Source organism: Planococcus citri, chromosome 5 (assembly GCF_950023065.1).
Source record: "Planococcus citri chromosome 5, ihPlaCitr1.1, whole genome shotgun sequence".
NCBI lineage: Eukaryota > Metazoa > Arthropoda > Insecta > Hemiptera > Pseudococcidae > Planococcus > Planococcus citri.
Window position 1 is genome coordinate 17,731,463 of NC_088681.1, and position 12,938 is coordinate 17,744,400.

A 12,938-nucleotide genomic window follows, 5' to 3' on the forward strand; every position below is an offset into this window, starting at 1 on the left:
TTCTACATTCGTTTATTTAATTGTATTGTTAATAATATGGTACTTGATGCCTACATAAACAAGAATTAGACAGACTATGCGAAGAAATCGCTGGTTTAAAAAAAAAAACAAAATTAGTTGAAAAAAGCTTACTTATCAATAATCCGCCGACGATCCGATCTTGGCCAATACAACTTCTTAGTTTCCCACAATGTATGCAACATTTTTTATTCACTGAACTTTGCGCATTATAGGATTCATTTCACATGAAAGATGAAAATTACAGGTAGATACCCATGATAGGTAGGTAATTTAATTACCTATAATTAATGTTGACGAAGAAATCAGAATTTATGCGATTGTAGTATCATAGAATATGAGTTCCTACATGGAACAAATATGGACTCCCTCTAGCTGTGTCAATTTTTTTGGGGGAAATACAAAAAGTGTCAATTTTTGAAGAAAAAATACAAAAAGTGTCAATTTTTGAATGAAAAATACAAAAAGTTTCAATTTTTTAGGGAGAAATTTCAAAAAGTGTAAATTTTTGGCAAAATAGTCAAGAAATGTCCATTTTGGGCACAATTGCTAAAAAGTGTCTATTTCTGACAAAATTGTCAAAAAGTGTCCATTTTTACTAAAATTGTCAAAAAGGGCAATTTTTACCAAAATTGTCAAAAAGTCCTGTTCTTGCCAAAATTGCTAAAAAAATCCTGTTTTTGAAAAATTTTTCAAAAAAATCTCATTTTACATAAAAATTATTAGGGGGTGTCAATTTTTGGCGAGTTGAAAAATTGTAATGTTTTTTTGTCAGAATTCTCAGGGAGTATTTTTTTGATTAAATAGTCAAATGGTTATAATTTTGGTCACAAGTGCAGAGAAATCTGAGCTTTTTTTGCCAAGGCGTCCGAAAAGCACTGATTGATTTTTGCCTTGCTTGCCTAAAAAAGTCCACAGTTGGCTACCTAGGTTTTTTTTTGCCATTTACCCAATTAATCACAGATAATATTGATAATGTTTTATTGGAGATTTTCACATTCATGTTTCAATCTGTTCATGAAGTAAAACATTCGATTCACCGCCATGTTTGTAATTTATGGTACAACGAATCACACGTTTAAAAATTTACAAACAAGTCCCTGGGTCGATCATTCTCTTCTAAGCATTCAATTCTCATCGCTTCACTTCTCATCTGCTTGTGAATTTGATAGGATAACCTATCTTACTTCTGATACTAAGGTCCGTTTTCAAGTCCTCCTTTGTGAATTGTTTGATGCTGCTTGATAAATGATAACTGCGCAAGATGTAGGTGATTTGTGCTTTGATAGACATCATCGCAAACTTGGGTCCTGTTGAAAGATTAGAATAGGCGTAGTATGAGTGTTCAATATTGTATCTTTCCTAGTTAAATACATCAAAGTGAGAGATTTCAATTGAGCAAATTGTTGACCTATGCAAGATCTTGGTCCAAAACCAAAGTTTAGTTGGCTGCAACTGGGCCGTTCCTTGATAGCCTGATCGCTGAAATTTTCTGGATCGAATTTTTCCGGATTTTTGTATAATTCAGGATCGTAATTGGCAAAATGTATGAACCCAGCGACAAATACATTTGCTGGGACAATCGTGTTGTCTGTGAAGGAACAGAATAAAAATGCCTATACTTTTACCTATCAACGGTACGAGTTAAGAATAGAAGTGATAATAGACTACAACACCTTTCAATTTGATTTCTTTATGAGTGCGTCTGCTAGTTACCATTACTGGACTAAACATTCTCATTGTTTCTTTGACACATTGTTCCAAGTATTTTAAATGATTGGTCCAGTGATCCTCAGTAAGTTCAACGTAGTCGGTTGTAAGTTGTTGGATCTCTTCGTATACTTTTTGCTGCGTTATGTGAAATCAGACGAATACGAGTAAGTAATAAGTAAGTATAGATAAGAAAAAAGGGAATCTTATAGTGATTAATAACAGACGTCCTACCTGAATATCTTGATGGATAGCAAACATCAGCATAGCGAAGCTTATAGTCAGTGCTGCCATTTCTCCTCCCTTTTAATACGAGTACATGAATGAGTAATTTATAAAAGGCAAAGGTCAAACTTTTCGATGTTTAGGTAATTCGAGATGAAGCGTTTTGTACTCACTGCAGCAATCACCAATAGCAATTCGTCTCTTATACGTATTTCATTAAAACCTGGTTCTGTTGCACTTTTACAAATGAGTAAATCGATGATTGATTTTGATGAATTGGCTGCAACAAAAAATACGTTATTTGAGTTCATTTCATGATTTCTTGTTCAATTTTTGAAATTTTAAAAATTCAAAAGGGCTTAAGTGCGATTTTTGAACTTTTTCAGAAAACTGAAATTTTTTGATCAAGGTGCCAAAGCATAATGAATAAATTTATTCAACTCAGATCTCAAACGTCAACAACTGCTAGTTTCGTGCTATTCAGAATCCTCCAGAAAATTTTCAAATCGCTGTGGATGGCCAAAAAACTATAGTTGGGGGTGTCAAGTATTATTTTAGGCTTTTCAAGAGTATCCGAAGGTTTTGGAAGAAATTGAAAATTTTTTTGATGCTCCAGAATGGTCCTGGTAGTTTTTGAATGATGTGTGAGAGTTGAATTGAAAGAAATTATTCACTTGAGGAGCGTTTTTCCAAAGTCAGCTATGTTCATTTTGAAATTTTGTCGAGTTAGTTACGGTTTCGGGTAGTTTGGAAGTGTTCGCATCAGATTTCGCTAATGGATTGCCGGTCTCGTTCCTCTACATACTCTAGGCAAAAGAAAAATGTATGCGCAAACACCGGTTTTCCAAATCCAGCTATGTACGATGGATTCTCATCTATTGGTTTTTGGTGATTTGAAAAAGAACATAGCTGACTTTGGAAAAACGCTCCTCACTTGCTCAGTTTGCGAAAAAAATTGCATTTCCTAAAAAATTTTTGAAAATTACACTCAAAAAAGTTTTTTTGAATTTTTAAATGTCAATTGCTGATTTTAAATCTTCCTTCCCTTTATTTTATTTTTTTTTGTAACTTCATGTTATGAGCATTCAAAGCTTTTGGATAAAATTGTACAATTTTTTTCAAGCATAAAAATTTTCGAGTGCTACAGTACCTTTGTCGCTCGAATCATTGTCACCTGGCGAGTCTCGAATATTAATCATTTTCTGTCTTAATATCTGAAAATATTAAATTATGTTAGGAAGTCAAAAGAGTACCTAGATGTTCTTTGAAAGGAAAATATCGGCAGGGATTATTTACCTTGGTGGGCAGATACTGTAAATGTTCGATATCTTTAGTTTTCCCAGTAAACTTCAAGTAGATCATGTAAATATGATTGATGTGGAATTAGCCAAGGGTATTGGATACGCATCGCTCCTTGTTTCATGGCTCTAAAAATGTCATTTTAACTCAGAGTCTTTAACGTTCTCTAGATTTGGATACCTAAACGAAAAGCCAATTTGGGAATCTTACTCCATTACAGAATTGCCAAAGTTTTCTCCTTCTTTTCCACAGCTTTGGATCGATACGCCTAAGGCGGCTTCTACATATTATAGACATAAAATTTTAGAGAATTCAGTACTAACACTCAACAGTCCCAGCAACAGCTGAAGTGCCCCATTACACGTCTCATATCTCAGGTACCGATATGTAATTTTTTACCTACGATAGCCTCTAAATTAGCATTCTTCAAATAGTGCAAGACATCTATCTCTTCGCCGCTATTCGCAGCTGGTCTGAACTTTTCGACGAGATCTGATGCAGTTTTATCGAACTTTTCCGCGTATTTAGACAGCATATCCGAACTAAATGCAGGCGCTAAAACTCTTCTGGATTTTTTCCATTCTTCGGCTACAGAAATGTTTGCTCAGCTCAGTCATAAGTGCGACGAAATTGTTCATTCATTATTAGTGAATTCATCGTATCTATACCTCTTGCGGTGACATACTCCGATTTGAACAAGACCGCGATTTTTGGAAAGAACAATGTCTAAAACCCCCCAAAACCAAATTTTCAGCTGTCCAAGTTCATTTTTCGATTTTTTGCGACGGATGGTTGGTTTTATCGCGGACGGTCACAAGTAGGTACCAGGTACATTTTAATGGGAGTATTCAAACATGATAAGGTAGGTACTTTCCTTCGCCGTGGACAAAAAAATCCTGATAGCCACGACGAAATACCAAACTGTACTATCCACGATGAAAGAAAAAAAGAACTAAAATTTGTTGAATCAATAATTTTTCAATTTTCAAAGTTGTGGTCATCAAGTACTTACTATTTGAATATTTTTTTTTTTTTCAAGAAAAAAATGGCTCTTTTAAACGTGAGAATGATAAGCCACGGTGATGGATCTGAAAAATGGTAATCTGTACAATTTTTACAGATTACCATTCGGAGAATGGGTTACTGTATTTGATTGACGGTTGTGAAATGGACACTGTACTGCTATCACTGAAACAATACAGTGTGGCCATTTCACCACAAAAAAAGTCGAATAGGAGAGCCAGGAAAAAATAAACAAAAATTGGCCACGGCGATGGACAAAAAACTGGTTACATCACTTTATGACCTCGGTTTCAGGGTATAAGTATCATTCCAAAAATTTATATCAGTTCTGTCATTTACTCTCATATCATATAATAATATGTACCATTTTTTTTTTTTTTTTTTCAGAAAAAGTGATAGTGTAATTCATTTTTGAAGATGAAGTTGAAAAATTTAAGTGGTTACAGGCCACGACGATGGAGTTTTCAGGGTTTGGGGGGACTTGACCCATAGTGGAGGGGGGTTGGGGGTCGTTAAACTATATGCACGTGATGCCCGAGTTGGTATCTACACAATACCACTGAAAAAAATTTCAATTGTCAATAGTAAGTATTTAAGTAAACCACCTGTTACATGGTTTTTAAACTTTTTTTGAGAATTACCCAAATCGTCAAAAATAGTCAATTTCAAATTTTCAGAAATTCGCCAAAATCGAAAAATGAACTTGGACAGCTGAAAATTTTGTTTTGGGAGTTTTTGACTATTCTCAATCCAAAAATCGCGCGGTCCCGTTGAAATCTGAGTGTGACACCTCAAGTGGTTCCCTTGTTAGTCTAATACCAAAAGTGATTTTCTTACGTTTAGCATTAAGCATTCCCATTCCAAGCCATTCTGTCATAATGCCGAGGTCTTCACGATCGATACTTTGATTGAGGACTGTCTGTTGAAAAGTTTTCCGCGTTACTCTTGATAGGCAATTTGAAAAAAAATTTGAATCCCCCTTTCCTCGCCAAAAAACCACTTCTGACTACCTAATGTTTTACTACATACGAGACGATTAGACGTTAGATGAGTAGCAAATTATACAAAATAACCAAATTAATTTGTTGATGTTTGGTGTAAGATCGTTTTATGATTTTATATAAAAATTAAATGAACAAATTTTATGCATCAATCAATTTTTCATTGATGATTTTTTTCTTTTAGGGGGGGGGGATGGTGGATTACCTTACACAATGATTTGAAGTTTTCATAGATTTCAACAAAATTTGGAGAAAATCGGGGTCATTAACCTCAAGTGTCTTGACCTTCCCATTGTTACAAAACATAAAAAATGATGACATTTCTGTAGAATTCACCAAAAATGCTTAATAAAGTATTAAAATTTTGTAAAAATTATGCGAAAACGGTTGCAAAAGCATTAAAATGACTAAAAATTGAAAAATTCGGTTGGAGTGGGGGGGGTAGCATGGGATACGCTATCATAAATACTCTTCCACAAATCGGAGGCTGGCAGCTCAGAACGACCCTTGTAAACCATATTTGGAAATGTTCTCTAGTTTTTGGTTGAAAAATTTGCACCACTCACCGCAATATCTTCACATTTTTTCAATACCAATATTGGTATCGGACCCATCCAGTACACCAAACGATCGTACGGCTTGAACATTTTTTCAAACTTTCCCAATAAACCTGGTTTATAAATAACAAAAATGGATAGTACAAAATTTACTCACTTTTATTATATTCTAATGAAAGACAATCTCTATCAAGTGCAGGTTATTAAATTACCTTCTAGTGAGCCTACGAGGGAATGCGCATTTCCAATTAAAGGATAACAGTTCGGAGGTGACGGAAACTGTTCGAGTAGCTCGTAAAATCTTTTATTCCTGGATTTTCGAATAAAATTCACCAAACTCACAATTATAATTATACACGTTAACGTTAGTACAAAGCTCATGTTTATTATTAAAAAAACAATCGTTGAAATGAAATGAGAAAAAGTAAACTTGAAATTGAAAAACAAAACAATATTTTATGAAGTTCACTATTCACTATAGGTACTTCCGATTCTGTAGGTACATAAAAATCCACTCAGAAATGTGCGAATATCTCACCATGTGTGGAATTACGAACGACAGCAAACATGCTAATTTCTGGATCCATTTTTACCACACTGTAACTACTTATTGGAGGACTGCGTCATTTCAAATTGCGAATATTTTAATAATAAGGTATCGTTTAAATGGAAGGTTTTATGCTACTTTTTTTTTCTTTCGAATTTTATCTCTTTTAGGTACCTAGATATTTATTCATTGAGTACCTACCTGTCTAGTCCCATGAGATCGTTATGTAACTTCGTATATACAAATGTCTGCCAAAAAGCAAAATATAATAACATGAATCATCTTAAAAATCAAGACAAATTTATTCAGGTTTGGTTTAATAACTTGTTCTCATTAAATATGCATAGCGTAAGTTGTAAAGAAATCTATCAAGGTGAGTTCCAGATAGGTATTAAAAAAATACAAGATCTACCAACGTGTTATTTTGATAATCGCCTTAAAATCAGTGGCGTTCAATTATTGTGCCAAATGCTAGGTACCTACCTACAAAATAATTTATTTATTTTCAAAATTGACGTTTCAGTCTGATTTTTTACATTTTTTAAATATTTTTAATGAACGGACTTGTATTTTAAGAAAAAGGCAATGAAATTATTTCATTGTTAATGCTTCAACTATCGTTTTACGGTTTTCAGTTTCTCTTCAGTTTTGAATGATTTCCAAATCAGTTTTTTTTCTTGCTTTTACTTTGATGTTGAATTTATAATTTCATGATGAAATCACGTATGAATTTACAAACAATTCCACGAGTAGATTATCCTATTTTACGTATTTATTTTTCATCGCTTCACTTGTCATCTGCTTGTAAATTTGATAGGATAACCTATTCTACTTCTGATACTAAGGTCCGTTTTCAAGTTCTCCTTTGTGAATTGTTTGATGCTGCTAGATAAATGATAACTGCGCAAGATGTAGGTGAGTTGTGCTTTGATAGACATCATCGCGTACTTGAAACCTGTTGAAAGATTAGAATATGCGTAGTAAGTATGAGTGTTCTATGGTTTCTTTCCTAACAATAGGTACATAGGTACTTCAAAGTGAGAGATTTCAATTAATCGATTGTTCACCTATGCAAGATCTTGGTCCATAACCGAAGTTTAATTGACTGCAATTGGGTCGTTCTTTAATAGCCTGATCGCTGAAATTTTGTGGATCGAATTTTTCCGGATTTTTGTATAATTCAGAATCATAATTGGCAAGATGTATGAACGTCGCTACAAACATATTTGCTGGGACGATCGTGTTATCTGTAAAGGGACGGATACAGAATAAAACATTTATGGTACTTTTATGTAGGTCTAGGTAGGTACCTATAAGTAAGTACAGGTATGAATCAAAGATAAGTAAGAAGTTGAAATAAAACTGATAAATGCAACACCTTTCAAAATGATTTCTTTATAAGTCCGTCTACTAGTTACCATTACTGGACTGAACATTCTCATTGTTTCTTTGATACATTGTTCCAAGTATTTTAAATGATCGGTCCAGTGATCCTCAGTAAGTTCATCGTAGTCCGCGGTTGTAAGTTGTTGGATCTCTTCGTAAGCTTTTTGCTGTGTCACGTGAAATCAGACGTATACGAATAGGTATACCAAAACGAGGATCCTATAATGATTAATAACAAACGTACCTACCTGAATATCCTGATGGATGGCGAACATCAGCATCGCGAAGCTTATAGTCAGTGCTGTCGTTTCTGCTCCCTTTTACATGGATAAGTAATTTAGAAAAGGTCAACTTTCGATGTTTAATTCAACGTAAAGCATTTTGTGTGTACTTACTGAAGCGATCATCAATAGCAATTCGTCTCTTATACGTATTTCATTGAAACCTAGTTCTGTTGAACTTTTACTAATGAGTAAATCGATGATCGTTTTCGATGAATTGGCTGTAACAAAAAATACGTCATTTGACAAAATCACTCTCTTCGTGAGAGTGTTATCTTCTGACCAAAAATAAAATCCAGTCTTCCGATTCTACTCAAATTTTTCTCATATCCATTTTATGCGATTAAAAGATTAAGAGGATATTGAGTTTGACACTTCTACGATGTAAAACTCACATTGAACTCGCTGTCTTCGATTTGAAAGGAACCAAGGTAGATCGAAAGTGTATTTTCCAGACCCCTCCAACCCTTCTCAACAAATTTTCATGTTCTTAAGTTCATTTTTGGATTTCTGTCCAATTTTTAAAATTTTTAAAAATTTAAAATGGCTTTTCAGAGTGAGTTTTGAACGTTTCCAGGAAATGAAAGTAATTTTTAGATCGACGTCCTGGACCATACTGAATAATTATTGGTTCAGCTGAGATCTCACACATCAACAACTGCTAGTTTTGGGCAATTCTGGAGCCTCCAGCAATTTTTCAATTTTCTCCAACAAATTTTCAAATCGCTGTGGAGCGTTAAAAAAGAAAATTGTAGGTGCCAAAGATTATTTTTGGCTTTTCAAAGAACGATCTGAGATTTTTGAAGGAAATTAAAAAATTTCTGGAAGCTTCAGATTGGCCCAATGCTGGTAATTTTTGAATGATATGTGAGAGTTGAATTGAAACTTGATGTGAGAGTTGAATTGAATTGAAAGAAATTATTCACACTACTTTAGTTTGCTTCAAAAAATTTCAATTTACTGACAAAAAACTTTGAAAATCGCCCTCAAAAACTTTTTTTCTAATTTCAAAAATTATACAAAAATTAAAAAATAAACTTAAGATCATTTTTTGATTTTTGTGCAATTTTTGAAAATGGTGATTTTGGATTTGTTTCAGGAAACGAAAATTTCTAGACCAGAGTTCTAAACCATAATGAACAATTTCTTCAGCTGAACCTCACACATAGCACATCAACAACTGTTAGTTTTGGGCCATTCTGGAGCCTCCAGCAAATTTTCAAATTGCTCTGGAGGGCCAATAAACCAAAAGTTTTTGTAGAAAATTAAAAAAATTCTGGAAGCTCCAGAATGGTCCAATGTTGGTAGTTTTTGAATGATGTGTGAGAGTTAAATTGAAAAAAAAATTATTCACATATTGGTTTAGTTTGCTTCAAAAAATTTCCATTTCCTGAAAAAGTTTAAAAATCGCTCTAGAATAAGTTTTTTTGAATTTTCAAAAAATCGTCACAAAATTTTTGTACCTCAAAGCCTCTTCACTTGAGTCTTTTTTAGATACTGAGGCTTTCAAATTTTTATGATTTCATCAAAAAAATGAGAGAGCTTCTATGTTAATAGTTCAGTTTTGAGCTCAACAAATGTCAATTACTTACTCATTTTAATTAATCTTCCCTTCATTTTTTTTGGTAACTTCATAATACCTACATATTTATGGATTAAATATGAATGTTCTATAAGTTTTTACACGAAAAAAAAAATTAATAAAAATTACTATTTCAGTATAGTAACCGGATCCCATTCAAAAATAATAGTGATTTTTACTCAGCCAAAAAATACATTTTACCTATAGAATTTGGTAAAATTTACTAATCTCATAGTAAAAATAACAATATTTTTGAATGGGATCCGGTTACTGTGTGAAATAGTAAAAATTATCCATACTTTTTTTTCCGTGTAGGCAAAATTCTACAATTATTTTCAAGCTTTAAAATTTTCGAGGGTTACATTTACATACCATTGTCAGTTGAATCATTGTCTGCACCTAGCGAGTTTCGAATATTATCCATTTTCTCTCTTAATATCTGAAAAAATGAAATGAAAAATATGTTTAGGAAGTCAATTGAGTTAATTGAGTAGATGTTCTTTGAAATAAAAATTTCGGTAGGTGGGGATTATTTAAGTACCTTGGTAGGCAGATACCGTAAATGTTCGATGTCTTTAGTTTTCCCAGTCCACTTTAAGTAGATCGTGTAAATATGATGTGGAATTAGCCAAGGGTATTGGATACGCACTGCTCCTTCTTTCATAGCTCTAAAAAAGTCATTTTAACACAATGTCTGTAACGTTGTCTAGATTTGGATACCTAAACGAAACCAATTTACGAAACGAATCTTACTCCATTACAGAATTGCAAAAGTTTTCTCCTTCTTTTCCACAGCTTTGAATCGATACGCCTAAAGCAGCCTCTGCGAATATAGATAATTATACGCATACATTTTTATAAAATTCAGTATCTTACAAACAGTCCTATGCTACCTAGCTGGTGTCCCATGAAACGCCTCTTTTCTCAAGTAGCTACTAATAGGTAAGTATGTAATTTTTACCTACGATAGCCTCTAAATTCGAATTCTTTATCTGAAGCAGAACATCTATCTCTTCACCGCTATTCGCAGCTGGTCTGAACTTTTCGACGAGATTTGATGCAGTTTTATCGAACTTTTTCACGTATTTAGATAGCATGTCCGAACTGAATGCAGGCGCTAAAACTCTTCTGGATTTTTTCCATTCTTCGGCTATAGAAATGTTTGATCAGTCATACACGTACATAAGTGCGACAAAATTGTTCATTTTTAGCGAATTCATCGTACACTATCTAACAAGGGAACCTCTTGAGGTGTCACACTCCACGATTTTTGGAAAGATCATAGTCTAAAACCCCCAAAACCAAATTTTCAGCTGCCCAAGTTCATTTTTCGATTTTTGGCAAATTTTTGAAAATTCAAAATTGACTGTATTTTGGCGATTTATGTTTTTTCTTTTAAGGTACGTTCTTGATCAATAAAAATGGTCAAAATAAGTCTCAAAACTAATATTAATTACTCAAATCCATTTCCAGCCATTCTGGATCCTCCAGCGCGATTTTTCAATTTCTCTAGAGTTTTGAATTTTCTCCAGAAGTCGTGAATATGAAGTTGGGCAGCTAAAAATCGAGTTGTATATTATACTCGGCCTGTTTAACGAGTTTATCCACATTTGAGCCGATTTTGAGAGTGACACTTCAAAAGTGGTTTTCTGACCAGCTTTTTTCGAAATTATAAAATCCAAAAAATCAGAAGTTTCCTGTTTGTGTGGAAAAATTTTGAAATTCACGCGAATCGCTGTATTTTGTCCAAAACTGACCCCCCAAATCCAAATTTCACAATTTCCAGCCATTCTGGAGCCTCCAGGGCGATTTTTCAATTTCTCTAGAATTTTGAATTTGCTCCAGAAGGCGTGAATAATTATGCCGTTGGGCAGCTAAAAATCGAGTTGTGTATTATACTCGACCTATTTAACGAGTTTAACTACGAGCCGATTTTGGAAGTGACACCTCAAGAGTGGTTTTTTGACCGCAGCTTTTTTCAAAATTAAAAAATTCAAAAAATTTACTTAAAGGTAACCGTTTGTGAGGAAATTTTTGAAATTTGTACGAATCACTGTATTTCTTCAAGAACTAACCCCCGGAGCGCAAATTCTACCATTTCCAGCCGTTTTGGAGCGAGAGTGACACCTCAAAAAACCACTCTTGAGGTGTCACTCTCAAAATCGGCTCGAATGTAGATAAACTCGTTAAACAGGTCGAGTGTAATATACAGCTGGATTTTTAGTTGCCCAACTTCACATTCACGCCTTCTGGAGCAAATTCAAAATTCTGGAGAAATTGAAAAATCGTGCTGGAGGCTCCAGAATGGAGGAAATTGTGAAATTTTGATTTGGGAAGTTAGTTACGGACTAAATACAGCAGTTCGCGTGAATTTCAAAAATTTCCTCACAAACGGTCATCTTTTGATTTTTTGAATTTTTTAATTTTGAAAAAAGCTGGTCAAAAAACAACTCTTGAGGTGTCACGTCCAAAATCAGCTCAAATGTAGATAAACTCGTTAAACAGGTCGAGTATAATACACAACTCGATTTTTAGCTGCCCAACGTCATATTCACGCCTTCTGGAGCAAATTCAAAATTCTGGAGAAATTGAAAAATCGCGCTGTAGGCTCCAGAATGGCTGGAAAAGGAGAAATTTGGATTTGGATAATTAATATTAGTTTTGGGACTTATTTTTACTATTTTTACTGATCAAGTACGCATTTTAAAAAAAAAGCATAAATCGCCCAAAACAGTTAATTTTGAATTTTCAAAAATTCGCCAAAAATCGAAAAATAAACTTGGACAGCTGAACTTTAGGTTTTGGGGGTTTTAGACTATGCTCTTTCCAAAAATCGCAGTTCCGTTCAAATCGGAGCGTGACACCTCAAGAGGTTCCCTTGTAAGGTAGGTATTAGGTACCTATCTAAAGATGCAGTATTTAATATCTGAAGTGATTTTCTTACGTTTAGCATTTAGTATTCCTATTCCAAGCCAATCCTTCATAATGCCGAGGTCTTCACGATCTATACTTTGATTGAGAATTGCCTGTTGAAAAGTTTCTTACGTCATACTTGATAGGTAATGTGAGAAAAAGTTTGGAAACCGCATCCCTTTCCAAAAAGAAACAATAACTTGTGCCTGTACATACAACTACAAGATGAGTAGTAAATTTTACAAAATAGTTAATAAAAATAATTTCTTGATTTTTGTGTAAAATCGCTCGGTAATTTTGTGATGAATAAATTTTATGCATCAGTCGATCTTCGATTGATAATTTTTCGCGAGGGGTGGGATAGGCTCTTCCACAAATTGGTTTGGGAAAGTTATC

General features: G+C 33.8%; 2 protein-coding genes across 7 annotated transcripts; both read right to left on the reverse strand.

The window, feature by feature from the left end:
• Nucleotides 1–982: 982 nt before the first annotated feature.
• On the reverse strand, nucleotides 983–6,492 carry LOC135846427 (cytochrome P450 4g15-like). 6 transcript variants are annotated; one of them, XM_065365514.1, is made up of 9 exons: nucleotides 6,046–6,065; nucleotides 5,843–5,946; nucleotides 3,250–5,190; nucleotides 3,104–3,167; nucleotides 2,127–2,233; nucleotides 1,963–2,031; nucleotides 1,695–1,866; nucleotides 1,430–1,609; nucleotides 983–1,328 (listed from the first exon to the last, which is right to left on the reverse strand). In XM_065365514.1, the coding sequence occupies exons 3-9, from the start codon at nucleotides 3,313–3,315 to the stop codon at nucleotides 1,168–1,170; spliced, it is 819 nt and encodes a 272-aa protein (XP_065221586.1). In that variant the 5' UTR covers nucleotides 3,316–5,190; nucleotides 5,843–5,946; nucleotides 6,046–6,065; the 3' UTR covers nucleotides 983–1,167. The 6 variants fall into 6 exon arrangements, with proteins under 6 accessions (XP_065221586.1, XP_065221584.1, XP_065221585.1 ...); XM_065365512.1 differs by lacking the exon at nucleotides 6,046–6,065 and having other exon boundaries at nucleotides 3,250–5,296; nucleotides 5,843–5,948; XM_065365513.1 differs by lacking the exon at nucleotides 6,046–6,065 and having other exon boundaries at nucleotides 3,250–3,380; nucleotides 3,463–5,946.
• A 203-nt stretch (nucleotides 6,493–6,695) lies between these two features.
• Nucleotides 6,696–12,613, reverse strand: LOC135848325 (cytochrome P450 4g15-like). The gene is made up of 10 exons (XM_065368220.1): nucleotides 12,574–12,613; nucleotides 10,591–10,779; nucleotides 10,383–10,452; nucleotides 10,171–10,297; nucleotides 10,002–10,068; nucleotides 8,162–8,268; nucleotides 8,015–8,083; nucleotides 7,759–7,933; nucleotides 7,448–7,627; nucleotides 6,696–7,335 (listed from the first exon to the last, which is right to left on the reverse strand). Exons 1-10 carry the CDS (start codon nucleotides 12,611–12,613, stop codon nucleotides 7,175–7,177), a joined length of 1,185 nt encoding a protein of 394 aa, XP_065224292.1. The 3' UTR covers nucleotides 6,696–7,174.
• Nucleotides 12,614–12,938: the final 325 nt, after the last annotated feature.